The sequence below is a fragment of the Filicampus tigris genome, chromosome 13 (assembly GCF_054856515.1).
Source record: "Filicampus tigris isolate MCC_2025a chromosome 13, RoL_Ftig_1.0, whole genome shotgun sequence".
Classification (NCBI taxonomy): Eukaryota; Metazoa; Chordata; class Actinopteri; order Syngnathiformes; family Syngnathidae; genus Filicampus; species Filicampus tigris.
In genome coordinates this window covers 20,212,006-20,230,577 of record NC_141229.1, presented here as the reverse complement: position 1 = coordinate 20,230,577, position 18,572 = coordinate 20,212,006, and the positions used below count along the sequence as shown (strand labels likewise).

The 18,572-nt window shown below is 43.2% G+C and overlaps 1 protein-coding gene and 12 non-coding genes across 13 annotated transcripts in view; 12 read left to right on the top strand and 1 right to left on the bottom strand.

The window, feature by feature from the left end:
* Positions 1-18,572, bottom strand: part of sntg2 (syntrophin, gamma 2) — an 81,945-nt gene that overhangs the window by 21,496 nt on the left and 41,877 nt on the right. Inside the window, exons 9-10 of the mRNA XM_086050627.1 lie at positions 17,157-17,281; positions 14,639-14,768 (exon numbers count right to left, since the gene is read on the bottom strand). Coding sequence (XP_085906753.1) covers positions 14,639-14,768; positions 17,157-17,281 — 255 coding nt within the window. The remainder of the gene's footprint in view (positions 1-14,638; positions 14,769-17,156; positions 17,282-18,572) is intronic.
* Positions 261-334, top strand: trnai-aau (transfer RNA isoleucine (anticodon AAU)). The gene has a single exon. It is a non-coding gene; the product is annotated as a tRNA-Ile (tRNA).
* Positions 798-871, top strand: trnai-aau (transfer RNA isoleucine (anticodon AAU)). The gene has a single exon. It is a non-coding gene; the product is annotated as a tRNA-Ile (tRNA).
* trnai-aau (transfer RNA isoleucine (anticodon AAU)) lies at positions 1,607-1,680 on the top strand. Its single transcript has one exon. It is a non-coding gene; the product is annotated as a tRNA-Ile (tRNA).
* Positions 2,957-3,030, top strand: trnai-aau (transfer RNA isoleucine (anticodon AAU)). Its single transcript has one exon. It is a non-coding gene; the product is annotated as a tRNA-Ile (tRNA).
* On the top strand, positions 4,096-4,169 carry trnai-aau (transfer RNA isoleucine (anticodon AAU)). Its single transcript has one exon. It is a non-coding gene; the product is annotated as a tRNA-Ile (tRNA).
* trnai-aau (transfer RNA isoleucine (anticodon AAU)) lies at positions 5,121-5,194 on the top strand. The gene has a single exon. It is a non-coding gene; the product is annotated as a tRNA-Ile (tRNA).
* On the top strand, positions 5,765-5,838 carry trnai-aau (transfer RNA isoleucine (anticodon AAU)). Its single transcript has one exon. It is a non-coding gene; the product is annotated as a tRNA-Ile (tRNA).
* trnai-aau (transfer RNA isoleucine (anticodon AAU)) lies at positions 6,909-6,982 on the top strand. Its single transcript has one exon. It is a non-coding gene; the product is annotated as a tRNA-Ile (tRNA).
* Positions 7,939-8,012, top strand: trnai-aau (transfer RNA isoleucine (anticodon AAU)). Its single transcript has one exon. It is a non-coding gene; the product is annotated as a tRNA-Ile (tRNA).
* Positions 8,478-8,551, top strand: trnai-aau (transfer RNA isoleucine (anticodon AAU)). Its single transcript has one exon. It is a non-coding gene; the product is annotated as a tRNA-Ile (tRNA).
* Positions 9,828-9,901, top strand: trnat-agu (transfer RNA threonine (anticodon AGU)). Its single transcript has one exon. It is a non-coding gene; the product is annotated as a tRNA-Thr (tRNA).
* trnai-aau (transfer RNA isoleucine (anticodon AAU)) lies at positions 10,310-10,383 on the top strand. Its single transcript has one exon. It is a non-coding gene; the product is annotated as a tRNA-Ile (tRNA).

The window sequence follows — 18,572 nt, the reverse complement described above, 5'->3', positions numbered from 1 at the left end:
TTTTGTATAGAATCAATGAAAATTTCACGGTGCGCATGTAATTTTTGTTAGGCCGCAATGTGCCCTGGGTTTCCCTTTACATTTTGGGTCACCTGAAAGGGGTTAACGCCAATTGGATCCCGGTACGGGCCAGTAGCTTTTTTAAAGTACAGCCCAGTAGCTTTCACTGTGAAAATTTCACAGAGCGCCAGTAATTATTGCTACCTCAATGTACCCTGAATTTCTGTTTGCATTTTGGGCCATCTGAAGTGGTTTAATGTGGCCGGTTAGCTCAGTTGGTTAGAGCGTGGTGCTAATAACGCCAAGGTCGCGGGTTTGATCCCCGTACGGGCCAATATGTGCATTGTATCAATCATCTTTTGACATTGTGCAAGCGGCAAGTAACTCGCTGCAACGTACTCTCAGTTAACAGTTGCCCTTTGGTCCACTTACTAGTACCTGTTAAAGCATGGTGCTAATAACGCCATGGTCGCGGGTTTGTTCCTGTACGGGTCAGTATGTTTGTTGAATCAATCAACATTTCACAAAGAATAACTTTGTATAGAATCAATGAAAATTTCACGGTGCGCATGTAATTTTTCTTACGCCGCAATGTGCCCTGGGTTTCCCTTTACATTTTGGGTCACCTGAAAGGGGTTAACGCCAATTGGATCCCGGTACGGGCCAGTAGCTTTTTTAAAGTACAGCCCAGTAGCTTTCACTGTGAAAATTTCACAGAGCGCCAGTAATTATTGCTACTACCTCAATGTACCCTGAATTTCTGTTTGCATTTTGGGCCATCTGAAGTGGTTTAATGTGGCCGGTTAGCTCAGTTGGTTAGAGCGTGGTGCTAATAACGCCAAGGTCGCGGGTTCGATCCCCGTACGGGCCAATATGTGTATTCAATCAATTAACATCTGAGATTCTCCAAGCAAAAAGTGAGTAATTTGCCACAATGTACTCTCAGCTTGCAGTTGCCCTTTGGTCCATCTACTAGTACCTGTTGTGGCTGGTTATAGGATGGTGCTAATAACACCATGGTTGCGGGTATGGGCCATTAGCTTTATAGAATGAAAATTTCAGAGCGCGTGTAATTTTTGCTATGCTGCAATGAATCCTGAAAGGGCTAAATGTGGCTGGTTAGCTCAGTTGGTTAGAGCGTGGTGCTAATAACGCCAAGGTCGAGTATTCGATCCCCGTAAGGGCCAATATGTGTATTGAATCAATCAACATCTGATATTCTGTGAGTAATTTGGCACAATGTACTCTCAGTTTGCAGTTGCCCTTTGGTCCATCTACTGGTACCTATTGTGGCTGGTTAGAATGGTGCTAATAACGGTAAGATTGCGGATACCGGCCATTAGCTTTATAGAATGAATGAAAATTTCACTGAGCGCTTGTAATTTTTGCAACTCCGCAATGTGCCCTGGGTTTCCCTTTACATTTTGGGTCACCTGAAAGGGGTTAACGCCAATTGGATCCCGGTACGGGCCAGTAGCTTTTTTAAAGTACAGCCCAGTAGCTTTCACTGTGAAAATTTCACAGAGCGCCAGTAATTATTGCTACTACCCCTCAATGTACCCTGAATTTCTGTTTGCATTTTGGGCCATCTGAAGTGGTTTAATGTGGCCGGTTAGCTCAGTTGGTTAGAGCGTGGTGCTAATAATGCCAAGGTCGCGGGTTCGATCCCCGTACGGGCCAATATGTGTATTGAATCAATTAACATCTGAGATTCTCCAAGCAAGAAGTGAGTAATTTGCCACAATGTACTCTCAGCTTGCAGTTGCCCTTTGGTCCATCTACTAGTACCTGTTGTGGCTGGTTATAGGATGGTGCTAATAACACCATGGTTGCGGGTATGGGCCATTAGCTTTATAGAATGAAGATTTCAGAGCGCGTGTAATTTTTGCTATGCTGCAATGAATCCTGAAAGGGCTAAATGTGGCTGGTTAGCTCAGTTGGTTAGAGCGTGGTGCTAATAACGCCAAGGTCGAGGATTCGATCCCCGTAAGGGCCAGTATGTGTATTGAATCAATCAACATCTGATATTCTGTGAGTAATTTGGCACAATGTACTCTCAGTTTGCAGTTGCCCTTTGCTCCATCTACTGGTACCTATTGTGGCTGGTTAGAATGGTGCTAATAACGGTAAGATTGCGGGTACCGGCCATTAGCTTTATAGAATGAATGAAAATTTCACTGAGCGCTTGTAATTTTTGCAACTCCGCAATGTGCCCTGGGTTTCTCTTTACATTTTGGGCCACCTGAAAGGGATAAATATGGCCAGTGACCTCAGTTGGTTGGAGCGGGGTGCTAATAACGCCAAGGTTGCGAGTTCGATCCTCATAAGGGGCCAGTAGCTTTATAAAATCAATGAAAATTTCACTGAGCGCATGTAGTTTTTGCTATGCCGCAATGTACCCTGAGTTTCTCTTTACATTTTGGGTCACCTGAAGGGGGTTAACGGCAATTGGATCCCGGTACGGGCCAGTAGCTTTATTAAATCAATGAAAGTTTCACTGCGGCACGTTGGACGACTGGTTAGCACGTCCGCCTCACAGTTGAGAGGTCGTGGGTTCGATCCCGGCTCTGACCTCCCTGTGTGGAGCTTGCATGTTCTCCCCGTGCCTGCGTGGGTTTTCTCCGGGTACTCCGGTTTCCTCCCACATTCCAAAAACATGCCTGGTAAGTTGATTGGACTCTCTAAATTGCCCCTAGGTGTGATTGTGAGTGTGGATGTTTGTCTCCATGTGCCCTGCGGTTGGCTGGCAACCAATTGAGGGTGTCCCCCGCCTACTGCCCGAAGACAGCTGGGATAGTCTCCAGCACGCCCCGCGACCCTTGTGAGGATAAGCGGTATCGATAATGGATGGATGGATGGATGAAAATTTCACAGAGCGCCAGTAATTATTGCTACTACCCCTCAATGTACCCTCGATTTCTGTTTGCATTTTGGGCCACCTGAAGTGGTTAAATGTGGCCGGTTACCTCAGTTGGTTAGAGCGTGGTGCTAATAACGCCAAGGTCGCGGGTTTGATCCCCGTACGGGCCAATATGTGCATTGTATCAATCAACTTTTGACATTGTGCAAGTAACTCACTGCAACGTACTCTCAGTTAACAGTTGCCCTTTGGTCCACCTACTAGTACCTGTTAAAGCATGGTGCTAATAACGCCATGGTCGCGGGTTTGTTCCTGTACGGGTCAGTATGTTTGTTGAATCAATCAACATTTCACAAAGAATAATTTTGTATAGAATCAATGAAAATTTCACGGTGCGCATGTAATTTTTGTTAGGCCGTATTCACTGTACATTTTGGGCCACCTGAAAGGGGTTAACGCCAATTGGATCCCGGTACGGCCCAGTAGCTTTCAGAGAGCAAATTTCATGGATCGCCAGTAATTATTGCTGGTATACGTTAGAGCGTGGTGCTAAAAATGCCAAGGTCATGGGTTCGATCCCCGTATGGGCCAGTATGTTAAGTGAATCAATCATTTCTGTGCGAGCAAACGGTGAGTAATTTGCAGTACTCTGAATTTACAGTTGCCCTTTAGTCCACATACTAGTACCTGTTGTGGCTGATTAGAGCATGGTGCTAATAATGCCAAGGTTGCGGTTCGATCCCCGTACGGGCCAGTAGCTTTTTTAAATAAACGAAAATTTCAAAGAGCGCCAGTAATTACTGCTACTACCCCGCAATGTACCCTTGTTTTCTGTTTACATTTTTGGGCCGCCTGAAAGGGGCGAATGTGGAGGGTTAGCTCAGTTGGTTAGAATGTGGTGCTAAAAATGCAAAGGTGTGCATGTTCATCCCTGTATGGGCCAGAACCTTTATCGAATAAATTAAAATATCACGGAGTAGCTTTATAGAATCAATGAAAATTTCACGGGTGCATGTAATTTTTGCTACGCCGCAATGTGCCCTGGGTTTCCCTTTACATTTTGGGTCACCTGAAAGGGGTTAACGCCAATTGGATCCCGGTACGGGCCAGTAGCTTTATTAAAGTACGGCCCAGTAGCTTTCACGGTGAAAATTTCACAGAGCGCCAGTAATTATTGCTACCAATGTACCCTCGATTTCTGTTTGCATTTGGGGCCACCTGAAGTGGTGAAGTGTGGCCGGTTAGCTCAGTTGGTTAGAGCGTGGTGCTAATAACGCCAAGGTCGCGGGTTCGATCCCCGTACAGGCCAATATGTGTATTGAATCAACCAGCATCTGACATTCTGCAAGCAAACTGAGTAATTTGCCACAATGTACTCTCAGTTTGCAGTTGCCCTTTGGGCCATCTACTGGTACCTGTTGTGGCTGGTTAGAATGGTGCTAATAACGGCAAGATTGCGGGTACCGGCCATTAGCTTTATAGAATGAATGAAAATTTCACTGAGCGCTTGTAATTTTTGCTACTCCGCAATGTGCCCTGGGTTTCTCTTTACATTTTGGGCCACCTGAAAGGGATAAATATGGCCAGTGACCTCAGTTGGTTGGAGCGGGGTGCTAATAACGCCAAGGTTGCGAGTTCGATCCTCGTAAGGGGCCAGTAGCTTTATAGAATCAATGAAAATTTCACGGAGCGCATGTAGTTTTTGCTACGCCGCAATGTACCCTGAGTTTCTCTTTACATTTTGGGTCACCTGCGGCAATTGGATCCCGGTACGGGCCAGTAGCTTTATTAAATCAATGAAAGTTTCACTGCGGCACGTTGGACGACTGGTTAGCACGTCCGCCTCACAGTTGAGAGGTCGTGGGTTCGATCCCGGCTCTGACCTCCCTGTGTGGAGCTTGCATGTTCTCCCCGTGCCTGCGTGGGTTTTCTCCGGGTACTCCGGTTTCCTCCCACATTCCAAAAACATGCCTGGTAAGTTGATTGGACTCTCTAAATTGCCCCTAGGTGTGATTGTGAGTGCGGATGTTTGTCTTTGTGTGCCCTGTGATTGGCTGGCAACCAATTCAGGGTGTCCCCCGCCCACTGCCCGAAGACAGCTGGGATAGGCTCCAGCACGCCCCGCGACCCTTCTGAGGATAAGCGGTATCGATAATGGATGGATGGGTGAAAATTTCACAGAGCGCCAGTAATTATTGCTACGCCTCAATGTAGCCTCGATTTCTGTTTGCATTTTGGGCCACCTAAAGTAGCTAAACGTGGCCGGTTAGCTCAGTTGGGTAGAGCGTGGTGCTAATAACGCCAAGGTCGCGGGTTCGATCCCCGTACGGGCCAATATGTGCATTGTATCAATCAGCTTTTGACATTGTGCAAGCGGCAAGTAACTCGCTGCAACGTACTCTCAGTTAACAGTTGCCCTTTGGTCCACCTACTAGTACCTGTTAAAGCATGGTGCTAATAACGCCATGGTCGCGGTTTCGATCCCCGTACGGGCCAATTTGTGTATTGAATCAATCAACATGTGATATTCTGCAAGCAAGCAGTGAGTAATTTGCTACAATGTACTCTGAGTTTACAGTTGCCCTTTGGTCCATTTACTCGTACCTGTTGTGGCTAGTTAGAGCATGGTGCTAATAACACAGAGTTTGCGGGTTCAATCACCTTATGGGCATGTAGCTGTACAGAATCAATGAAAGTTTCACCAAGCGCATTTAATTTTTGCTACACCGCAATGTTCCCTGGGTTTTATTTACATTTTGGGTCACCTGTAGGGGGTTAACGGCAATTGGATCCCGGTACGGGCCAGTAGCTTTAAATCAATGAAAATTTCATGGAGCGGCAGTAATTATTGCTATTACCCTCGATTTCTGTTTATATTTTGGGACACCTGAAGTGGTTAAATGTGGCCGGTTAGCTCAGTTGGTTAGAGCGTGGTGCGAATAACACCAAGGTCATGGGTTCGATCCCCATACGGGCCAATATGTGTATTGTATTCATCAACGTTTGACATTGTGCAAGCGCCGAGTAACTTGCTGCAATGTACTCTCAGTTTACAGTTGCCCTTTGGTCCACCTTCCAGTACGTGTTAAAGCATGGTGCTAATAACACCATGGTTGCCGGTTTGTTCCTGTACAGGTCAGTATAATTGTTGAATCAATCAACATTTCACAAAGAATAATTTCATATAGAATCAGTGAAAATTTCACGGTGCGCATGTAATTTTTGCTACGCCGCAATGTGCGGGGTTTCCCTTTACATTTTGGGCCACCTGAAAGGGGTTAACGCCAATTGGATCCCGGTACGGCCCAGTAGCTTTCACTGAGAAAATTTCACGGTGCACCAGTAATTATTGCTGGTATATGCTGGAGCGTGGTGCTAAAAATGCCAAGGTCATGGGTTCAATCCCCATATGGGCCAGTATGTTAAGTGAATCAATCATTTCAGTGCAAGCATACGCCGAGTAATTTGCAGTACTCTCAATTTAGAGTTGCCCTTTGGTCCACATACTAGTACCTGTTGTGGCTGATTAGAGCATGGTGCTATTAACGCCAAGGTTGCGGGTTCAATCCCTGTACGGGCCAGTAGCTTTTTCAAATAAATGAAAATTTCAAAGAGCGCCAGTAATTACTGCTACCCCGCAATGTACCCTTGTTTTCTGTTTACATTTTTGGGCCACCTGAAAGGGGTAAATGTGGAGGGTTAGCTCAGTTGGTTAGAATGTGGTGCTAAAAATGCCAAGATGTGCATGTTCATCCCTGTATGGGCCAGAACCTTTATCGAATAAATTAAAATATCACGGAGTAGCTTTATAGAATCAACGAAAATTTCACACAGCGCATGTAATTTTTGCTACGTCACAATGTGCCCTGGGTTTCTCTTTACATTTTGGGTCACCTGAAAGGGGTTAACGCCAATTGGATCCCGGTACGGGCCAGTAGCTTTATTAAATCAATGAAAATTTCACGGAGCGCCAGTAATTATTGCTACTACCCCTCAATGTACCGTCGATTTCTGTTTGCATTTTGGGCCACCTATTGTGGTTAAAAGTGGCCGGTTAGCTCAGTTGGTTAGAGCGTGGTACTAATAAAGCCAAGGTCGTGGGTTCGATCCCTGTATGGGCCAATATGTGTATTGAATCAATCAAAATCCGATATTCTGCAAGCAAAGAGTGAGTAATTTGCTACAATGTACTCTCAGTTTGCAGTTGCCCTTTGGTCCATTTACTTGTGGCTGGTTAGAGGATGGTGCTAATAACGCCAAGGTTGCGGGTACGGGCAATTAGCTTTATAGAATGAATGAAAATTTCACTGAGCGCTTGTGATTTTTGCAACTCCGCAATGTGCCCTGGGTTTCTGTTTACATTTTGGGCCACCTGAAAAGGATGACTGTGGCCGGTGAGCTCAATTGGTTGAAGCGGGATGCTAATAATGCAAAGGTTGCAAGTTCGATCCCCGTACGGGCCAGTAGCTTTATAGAATCAATGAAAATTTCACGGAGCGCATGTAGTTTTTGCTCCGCCGCAATGTGGCCTGGGTTTTTCTTTACATTTTGGGTCACCTGAAGCGGGTTAACGGCAATTGGATCCCGGTACGGGCTAGTAGCTTTAATAAATCAATGAAAGTTTAATGGTGGCACGGTGGGCGACTGGTTAGCACGTCCACCTCACAGTTCAGAGGTCGTGGGTTCGGTCCCGGCTCCGGCCTCCCTATGCGGAGTTTGCATGTTCTCCCCGTGCCTGCGTGGGTTTTCTCCGGGTACCCCGGTTTCCTCCCACATTCCAAAAACATGCTTGGTAGGTTGATTGGACGCTCTAAATTGCCCCTAGGTGTGATTGTGAGTGCGGATGTTTGTCTTTGTGTGCCCTGTGATTGGCTGGCAACCAATTCAGGGTGTCCCCCGCCCCCTGCCCGAAGACAGCTGGGATAGGCTCCAGCACGCCCCGCGACCCTTCTGAGGATAAGCGGTATCGATAATGGATGGATGGGTGAAAATTTCACAGAGCGCCAGTAATTATTGCTACGCCTCAATGTAGCCTCGATTTCTGTTTGCATTTTGGGCCATCTGAAGTGGTTTAATGTGGCCGGTTAGCTCAGTTGGTTGGAGCGTGGTGCTAATAACGCCAAGGTCGCGGGTTTGATCCCCGTACGGGCCAATATGTGCATTGTATCAATCATCTTTTGACATTGTGCAAGCGGCAAGTAACTCGCTGCAACGTACTCTCAGTTAACAGTTGCCCTTTGGTCCACTTACTAGTACCTGTTAAAGCATGGTGCTAATAACGCCATGGTCGCGGGTTTGTTCCTGTACGGGTCAGTATGTTTGTTGAATCAATCAACATTTCACAAAGAATAACTTTGTATAGAATCAATGAAAATTTCACGGTGCGCATGTAATTTTTCTTACGCCGCAATGTGCCCTGGGTTTCCCTTTACATTTTGGGTCACCTGAAAGGGGTTAACGCCAATTGGATCCCGGTACGGGCCAGTAGCTTTTTTAAAGTACAGCCCAGTAGCTTTCACTGTGAAAATTTCACAGAGCGCCAGTAATTATTGCTACTACCCCTCAATGTACCCTGAATTTCTGTTTGCATTTTGGGCCATCTGAAGTGGTTTAATGTGGCCGGTTAGCTCAGTTGGTTAGAGCGTGGTGCTAATAACGCCAAGGTCGCGGGTTCGATCCCCGTACGGGCCAATATGTGTATTCAATCAATTAACATCTGAGATTCTCCAAGCAAAAAGTGAGTAATTTGCCACAATGTACTCTCAGCTTGCAGTTGCCCTTTGGTCCATCTACTAGTACCTGTTGTGGCTGGTTATAGGATGGTGCTAATAACACCATGGTTGCGGGTATGGGCCATTAGCTTTATAGAATGAAAATTTCAGAGCGCGTGTAATTTTTGCTATGCTGCAATGAATCCTGAAAGGGCTAAATGTGGCTGGTTAGCTCAGTTGGTTAGAGCGTGGTGCTAATAACGCCAAGGTCGAGGATTCGATCCCCGTAAGGGCCAATATGTGTATTGAATCAATCAACATCTGATATTCTGTGAGTAATTTGGCACAATGTACTCTCAGTTTGCAGTTGCCCTTTGGTCCATCTACTGGTACCTATTGTGGCTGGTTAGAATGGTGCTAATAACGGTAAGATTGCGGGTACCGGCCATTAGCTTTATAGAATGAATGAAAATTTCACTGAGCGCTTGTAATTTTTGCAACTCCGCAATGTGCCCTGGGTTTCTCTTTACATTTTGGGCCACCTGAAAGGGATAAATATGGCCAGTGACCTCAGTTGGTTGGAGCGGGGTGCTAATAACGCCAAGGTTGCGAGTTCGATCCTCGTAAGGGGCCAGTAGCTTTATAGAATCAATGAAAATTTCACGGAGCGCATGTAGTTTTTGCTACGCCGCAATGTACCCTGAGTTTCTCTTTACATTTTGGGTCACCTGAAGGGGGTTAACGGCAATTGGATCCCGGTACGGGCCAGTAGCTTTATTAAATCAATGAAAGTTTCACTGCGGCACGTTGGACGACTGGTTAGCACGTCCGCCTCACAGTTGAGAGGTCGTGGGTTCGATCCCGGCTCTGACCTCCCTGTGTGGAGCTTGCATGTTCTCCCCGTGCCTGCGTGGGTTTTCTCTGGGTACTCCGGTTTCCTCCCACATTCCAAAAACATGCCTGGTAAGTTGATTGGACTCTCTAAATTGCCCCTAGGTGTGATTGTGAGTGTGGATGTTTGTCTCCATGTGCCCTGCGGTTGGCTGGCAACCAATTGAGGGTGTCCCCCGCCTACTGCCCGAAGACAGCTGGGATAGTCTCCAGCACGCCCCGCGACCCTTGTGAGGATAAGCGGTATCGATAATGGATGGATGGATGGATGAAAATTTCACAGAGCGCCAGTAATTATTGCTACTACCCCTCAATGTACCCTCGATTTCTGTTTGCATTTTGGGCCACCTGAAGTGGTTAAATGTGGCCGGTTACCTCAGTTGGTTAGAGCGTGGTGCTAGTAACACCAAGGTCGCGGTTTCGATCCCCGTACGGGCCAATTTGTGTATTGAATCAATCAACATGTGATATTCTGCAAGCAAGCAGTGAGTAATTTGCTACAATGTACTCTGAGTTTACAGTTGCCCTTTGGTCCATTTACTCGTACCTGTTGTGGCTAGTTAGAGCATGGTGCTAATAACACAGAGTTTGCGGGTTCAATCACCTTATGGGCATGTAGCTGTACAGAATCAATGAAAGTTTCGCCAAGCGCATTTAATTTTTGCTACACCGCAATGTTCCCTGGGTTTTATTTACATATTGGGTCACCTGTAGGGGGTTAACGGCAATTGGATCCCGGTACGGGCCAGTAGCTTTAAATCAATGAAAATTTCATGGAGCGGCAGTAATTATTGCTATTACCCTCGATTTCTGTTTATATTTTGGGACACCTGAAGTGGTTAAATGTGGCCGGTTAGCTCAGTTGGTTAGAGCGTGGTGCTAATAACGCCAAGGTTGGGGGTTCGATCCCCGTTCGGGCCAATATGTGTATTGAATGAATCAACCCTTATGAGGATAAGCGGTATCGATTATGGATGGATGAATCAAGTAGCAGTAGAGCTGTGTGTGGCCGGACTGCTACTGGTTGGAAACCTAGAAAAGGTCGCATTCAGGGCAACCCCTGCACTCCTGGGTGCTGCTGCGGACTTGGACTTGGATCAGCCAGCAGACTTCCTTGAAACACAAGCCAGTAGTCAGCCACACAGCAGAAGCAATTTGTAGAAACCGCTCACAGTTCCTGAGCTCAAAACATTTTTGGAACTCTTATTTTATTGCAGGTTTTGTAAAAAAAAACAAAAAAAACTTGCATTGTACTACGCTCTTGAGGAAACCTATGCCACATTTTTTGGGGGACAAAGCAATGGCAATGAACCGTTATCAAATAATATGGCAGTTCCTCCACTTTAACACAAACGCATCACATTATGTGTGAGACAGAATGCACAAAGTACGGCCAGTGCTGGACTACTCGGTGCATACATTCAAGACACTGTACCAGCCTGAATACATCTGTATTTGCGACGCAAAGACAGGATATTGTTTCAATATGCTGCCGTACATGGGGGACTCGTGCACGTTCTCAAAAGTTGTTGTTTTTTGCTCCTGGACCGCCTGTATATGGACTATTTAGATAATTCAGTTAGCCTTTGTGAGCGGCTCCTTGAATAAAGACACTAAAGTGTGCAGCACACTGAGAAAGAAAAGAGGTGAACCTCATCCAATAAAAGAGGCAACATAGCATACTTTGGGGGCTGACGGATAGGTTGCCTGCAATATTGGCAGGGTTATGGTTGTTCACCATACACAACCACCACAACTGCTGTTTCTTTAGCCTTTCCATAAGAACATCAGAGAAGAACAACAGCAGCAGATACCTCCATCATGCCAGATGACATCAAAAGAAGTAACACATGAGGGCACTGAGGTGAGACTACTGGCTGTTTGGAGATAGAAGACCATTAAAACAAATGATCAGCTCCTCTAAAACCTCCACACAATGACATCTTGATTGGCCATTTAGCACATTTCACTGCCACAAGTTGGTGATGCATGAATAAATTGCATGTTTAATAAAAAAAAAAAAGACAGCTGCACAATTAGCATGTGAGCACATATGCATTCTTACATCAATGCATCACATCAGTGTGATAATCAAAGTCAAATAATAGGAAATCAGCTAGGAGTGCACATGTTGAATGACTACTTAGCAGCCATTAATTAGGTACAAAAGAGTCTCAATTATGTCAGAACAGGGGCTGAGCTGCCACTCTAACTCAGTGAGTGCTTATCAGTGTCATCAATGAGGACTGGTCCAACCAGGTTTCCACAATATGGCATTGCTGGCAGGCAGAAGCACTACCTTATCTGAGCCTGGTCAATTTTTTTTGTAGTTGTGCTCCCCGCGCCCCTACAAACATAACATATTGGCTTAAGCTTCATGTAAGAAAAAAAAACCAGACAATTATGTACAAATTTGCAAACAAGTACCTTAAAAACAAAAAAGAATCACAATTTGCATCATTCCAATATTTAACTCCAACAACAGAAAAACATTTTAATTTTACAAAAGATTTAAAACCACCTCTCAAATCATATTAAGACAGCTGAATTAAATATAACCCTTGTAGGAAGTAAACAATTGTGGTTTCGCTAAACAATATCTGCATTATTTTATCATAATACGTCATAACTTCAGAACATTTGACTTTTTAAAATGACGCTCAATATGAGCGTAATAATTTGTATTCATAATACATATTAGTCGTTTTTGCAAAGCCACAATTGAATTAATTGTCGTAGATCCCCACAACACTACAGAGTGGGACAGACAAAAAAAAAAATCAAGTAATAATAAATTAGATTAAAGGCCCTGTGATTCAAAAGATGTCTAGACTTATATAATATTGCTATTGTTTTGGAAATGTCATGTCATGTCATGTCATCTTCCAAACCGCTTATCCTATATAGGGTCGCGGGGAGTTGCTGGAGCCTATCCCAGCCGTCAATGGGCGAAGGCAGACTACACCCCGAACTGGTCGCCAGCCAGTCGCAGGGCACACATAGACACTGTCACTGAGCGGGAATCGATCCCACGCTGCCCGCACACAACTCAGGCGTGTGTACCACTACACTATCAGCGGAGTGTTTTGGAAATGTTACCTTTGATTTAATTGATAAGTTGTTCCCATGGTAATTTGTTGGATAAAATGGAAAGTTGGCTGCGTTTTCGCTTTAACACGGTGGAACCTCTATCAATCCATCTATACAAAATAGTGTACTGTTCCTTTAAAAGGCGCCGTGCCTGGCAGTGCATGGTCTGCATCATCAGCCAGCCACACACACACATGCACGCACGAGAGCTGAGGAGAGAACAGGTAATTACGACCGAATACAAAAATACTTTTGGATACTTGGAAACATTCTACATGGTCGGAGATAAATAAAATACTTATTTAATCAATCTACGACCGTTTTGGTGAGTTTAAAGTTATCTTACCGTAACTTTCTTGTAATGTTACATGTGTGGATGTTAGCTAAATGTTACCATCGTAGCTCGGTGGAATGATGTGTACCAAGCGCACAATTTTATTAATTTGATTTATATGGACACATTTATTTGCGTTATGCGACAAAGACAACTTGGATTCTGAGGGTGGGTGCGTGGGGGGGTGTGGGGGGGTGCGACATATACTCCAGTGCGGCTTATATGTGTTTTTTTTCTTCTGTATTATGCATTTTATGGCTGGTGCGACTTGTACTCTGGAGCGACGTATAGTCTGGAAAATACGGTAATTGTATTAGGTGCTACCCAAAGCAGTATTGTTGATACAAATACATTAGCCTTCATTCAATGTTCATACAATATAAGTGAACTAATACTCTGTTGCAGTGCATACATTATTGTTGAGCAACCGTCTTAGGACTACTTTTTTTAAATTTTCATTATTGCCATAGTCCATTCATGTTTTACTTGCTTGATTTTAACTTGAGTGCGATGTCGAGGGTCGGATATGGCTAACTGGCGCTAGCTTGTCAAAGACATGGAACTCCTTTATTTGTACACCACATCTTCATACGGAGGTGTTTGATGGGGTTATCATGCATATAATTTTATTGTAAGAGTTGTACTGATTCAACTGGTCATTTATTTGAACTAAGTTACGCCACTCGCTCGCTCGACGCGAGTATGGCGCACAGCCACTAGCTGGGCCCACACACATGCTCCGTTGGGTTAGCGGCTTGTTCTTCGTTGGTTTAAATGCTTCTTCTTTGTTGGTTTAACAGCTTCTTTTTCGTTGGTTTAACTTTTTCTTTGTGTTTGGAGGCGGATGCGCGCTGCCTACATCACGTATCATGCCATGTTCCGGTTTGTTTTCAATTTTTTTTTCTATCAAACGTTTTATCTAAGACATTTTCTACTGATTTTGATCACGTGTCAATCGCGATACATATTGATATGGAATTATCCCTCCAGCCCACCCACAAGCGATTACTATTTGGTCCAGCTTGACAAATAGAATATATAGTGGGCATTTTTGTTTATGAGGGCTGCAACTAAAGGTTATTTTAATAATCGATTAATCTGTCGATTATTTTTTTCTGATTAATCAAATCAATTAATCAGATTAATTTGACAAATATTATACAAATATTTGTAAAAAATATTTTAGTACTGTACTTAAGTAGTTTTTCCCTGTACTTTGCACATTATCAGTATTTATTTATCAGGTAACCTTTTACTTGTTTCATTGTAACACCACTATCACCACTACTTTTTACTGTATTTAAAAAAATATTGACATTACTTTCGTTTTTAATGCATGACAATGATTAAAATGATCGATTACATCTGGAAGAAAACCCCCCCGTCACTGTTTCCTGGCTCCGCCAATAATATGCCCAATCATTCAATTATATACACTTCGTCCCCTACATCAAAGCTTGTGACTGGCTCTATGTCAAACTATGACATGATAAGCAATTGGCTAAAAAAAAAAAAAGAGACAATTGGTACTGCGGAAAATTTGGATTATTCAGTGCATTTTGAGTCCCATTCAAGGTTTAATGGGATTCTCTCTGTTATTGTAAATCATCTTTGTATATTTAAAAAAGTTAAACAAGTTAAGTTAAAAGTATTACTAAAAATCGACTTTTACGCTAATTCTCAAAACTTTCTTCACTTTCATTTTTGGTGAAAATAAGAGATATGGGTCCTTTGATGTTTAAAAATGCTTACATTCTCTAGGGTCAAGTCACTGATCTTTGTCGATATTGCTTGGAGCCAGTCTGTGGTTTCTGCTGCACTGCAAAATTGAAGAACATTGGGCCTGGCTCCATTCAAGGCAAAGACTTCAAAACAGTTCGACCTAGAGAAAAACAGAGTGGTGGGGAAGACTGGAAGCATTACTGCGAGAGTGATACAGACAGGTTCTTACTTCTGTCATGTCACCTGAGATGGAAGATTAATGGAGAATGACTCTCTAAATACAATATGCTGGTTTGACTCCTAGTGCCTCATATCTAGCAATCTGTCACCTGCATCCAGAGAATGCAAACATCATGGAAAATGGGCTCAAATATAAAAAGTAAATGGCTGGAAAAGCCCTAGAGGTTGGAAACAGAAAACCTGAAGGCTGTGAAATGATTGGTAAAGTTCAAAAGAACGAAAAGAAGATAGACTTGACTTCTTTGGTGTTAAAAAACGGTCGCAAAAGTAGAACACCATTTATTATTGTCAGTCTCCCCTTTATCTTTACATCTTAAGTGCCTGTGGATGCCGATACAAACACACTGTTGTGTTTTAATGCAAACATCTGCCAGCATTGTAGCAGTTGCAAGATAATTCATTCTTTCATATCAAGTGTTCGGTTAGAGCTCATAGCGTATTTATATTAATTTACAACATGTTGGCTTTAGCTTCTCTGAAATGACTAATATTTAGAATGAATGCTATTCTTCTGCTCCTCCTTGAGCTGTGACCTTTTCGCGGTGGGGGGGTTTGCTGTGCAATCAATGAGTTGATTTTCGATAATGATTCAGAGGATTCAATGCACGCTGCTGTCATATTTATGAATGAAATACGATGACATCCACCACACATACTGTATCTGTGGGGCTCAGAATCTGTCTGCACTAGGGCTGAACGATTATTTAAAATAATCACATTTTTTCAGGTCCTTTTCTAATTTATTTTTCAAAAATTAATTAATTGTTGACAACAAACAATATCAGATCTTACAAAACATTTGACATGCAGTGTGGTAAGCGTTCACCACGACAACATAACTCTGCCACACAGGTGTGATGTAAACATAAGTATATACTACACTGTAAAGATACAAACTCAAGTGGAGATTACAGCAATAATGACATATTACGGACCAAACCAGTAATTAAATCATTATTCGTTTATGCATTTTCTGCATTGTACATTTGAAATAATGTCCTGTTTTTTAAAGAAGGGACGGAAATGTAAACTTTTTAAAGCAGAATCATGCATTAATCAACAAAATCATCAACGTCATCAACTAGTAAGCAGCTAGCTAGCTGTTTTGTTAAACCAAACAGTCGGGAATAGCAGAAATGTCGCAGAGGAAAGTGGTGATGAAAGCGGACAAATACTTTGTTTCGCTAACTTAGGTAACAGAAGGACATGTTCATGACACTTCTCTGGCAACATTGCTCTCACTGATGGGCTAACCTAATCTGGAACAGTTTATACAGAAAAACAGCAGAACAATTTGGTAAATCAGTCCAGATTAGTAGCAGGTACAGTATGAGGTAAAAAAACATTATTGTTGAGGAAAATTATCTCTGCCTATTCAGGCAAAGTGCCTGCAGAGTGAACATATTCATGTCTCTTGCAGCGGACAAGGACACACGCTCACTTAGCATTAAAAAAACAAAAACATATTGTACGCTAATGTTAGCTACCTGATTTACATTTCAGTTGACCGACTATTAAAATGTTATTACTTAACTCATGTATAACTTGACTGAAGTAAAGCACGCTGATGGCTGAGACTCGATTGAGGCTAGTCAAACACTGGACACTCAGTTTACTTCTACATGTTGTGCAACCTCCTTTGAACAGTACAGTGTGCATTCGCGTGTACACACTTCCTCTTATTCTTTCAATAATTGGTAGACACATCTTTGTTGGTCTCAGCAAGTTCTTCTTCGGGTTGAGGCACCAAAACTGCAATCTTTAAATACAAACAATTCCGGCAGAATTGTATTCCTGATTCCAATCGATTGGTCTGGGCATCGTGTTTAATGCTTTTTAAAGTGGAAATCAACCCAAACACATTTTTTTTTGTGCAATGTGAGTTAAAATCCACCCGTTTTTAGCCATCTCTGGAGGCAGCCATTTTGTCACTTTTGTCGACTGAAAATGACATCACAACTGCTCAGGGCTCAGGTAACGACCTATCACAGCTCAGCTTCAGAAAACAGGTCAGCCGCAAATACTGCATAGCATTCTTTTCGAGTTGCCATTTGTACTACAGGACATCGAGATGCTTAGAACAGTTAAAATCAAGTTAATACAATACACATGAAGGGAACAGCATTAAAATCAAATGCATGTTCTCAGTCACACCTTCTAAGTCAGAGCCTCAGCTGAAGTGACCTTTTAAGCCGTTTATGTCTGCGCATACATATTGGCATTAACAAAAGTGCTTGCTAAAACAACAGCAGCACTCGCTGAAATGTGCCAGTCAAAGGTGAATTACATCACGCTGGATTACCCCTACCTTAATTTATCCGTGCCGGCATTGTATCTAGAGACTCTGGCCATCAACAAGGGCAAGGAAATGGCATCCAGCCAGCGCTTCTCAAACTTTGGTTCATTAGCTGAGGGTGAAGGTGGTGATAAAGCCTGGAAGAAATACATAAACAATGAGTTTCTTTAAACTCCCAATTGTTAAGTTCATGGCATGGTAACAGCACGTTATAAAACCTTTTTTTTGAAACCGTGAATTTACAACAAAAAGTTGAAATTTAGAATTTGTGTTAGAGATATATCAGTAATTTATATGCAACACTATCAAATCTTTTGTTGTGATCCTCTATACAAACAATGGCATTTTTAGCAAAAGAAACAGATAATTTTCCGCTGATGTCATGCACCTCTGGAAACACCCACGGCCGCCATGTTGGAGGCCGTCACATTATTTTGTTCCGGTGTTTATTACATCATTCACTGCTAAGGATATATTTATTTGCAGAGCTGGGCATTTTAATAAAAATTGAATGTCCGTTACAAGTAAACCGTCCACAGCGTGGGTACGCGCCCGTCGTCCGTCAATTGCCTTTTTCCGGGGGCGTGGGGGAATATTGTGTTTGTGGAATATGAGTTAAGCAACAAAATCCACCTGTTTTTAGCCATCTCTGGGCGTGGCCATTGTGTCACTTCTGTCGACTGGAAATTACATCACACACCCTCAGGGCTCAGATAACCAATCATAGTTCAGCTTTAGAAAACAGGTGAGCCATGATTGGTCGTTACCTGAGCCTTGAGCATTTGTGATGAGGTAAGATAAGATAAGATAAGAAGGCCTTTATTGGATGCCACAGTGGGGAAATTTTCAGTGTTACAGCAGCAAAGATATAGGTCACACAGAGATGGCAGCATAATGTAGCCATTAATGTATAACATTAACGGCAAACATTCAGAATCAAACCTATGGAAATATACGCAGTAACAATGTGTATATACACATGTATATACACACCAACATACCTCTACATAAAAAGTATGAGGAACACTCATTTTGGCCTGTACATAGTACAGAGGAAAAATACTCAAAGTCAGTGACAGTGCTGCAGTGCTGTAGTGAAATGTAAGGAACAGCATTGGATAAAAATAAAACTAGACTAACAGTAGTGGGGAATGTTGAGTATTAAACGATATAACAGTAGTGGGGAATGTTGAGTATTGCACGATATAAGCTCAGGTGCAGGACTGCACAATTGCACTAATGTCCGCCAGTTTGTAGAGACTACACAATGTTCTTGTTAAAGAGTCTGACAGCAGCAGGCAAGAAGGAGCGGCGGAATCTCTCCTTTGCACAGCGAGGGTGTAACAGTCTGTCACTGAAGGAGCTGTGGAGTGCTGTTAGGGTGCCGCGGAGGGGGTGGTCCGGGTTGTCCAGCATTGATGACAGCTT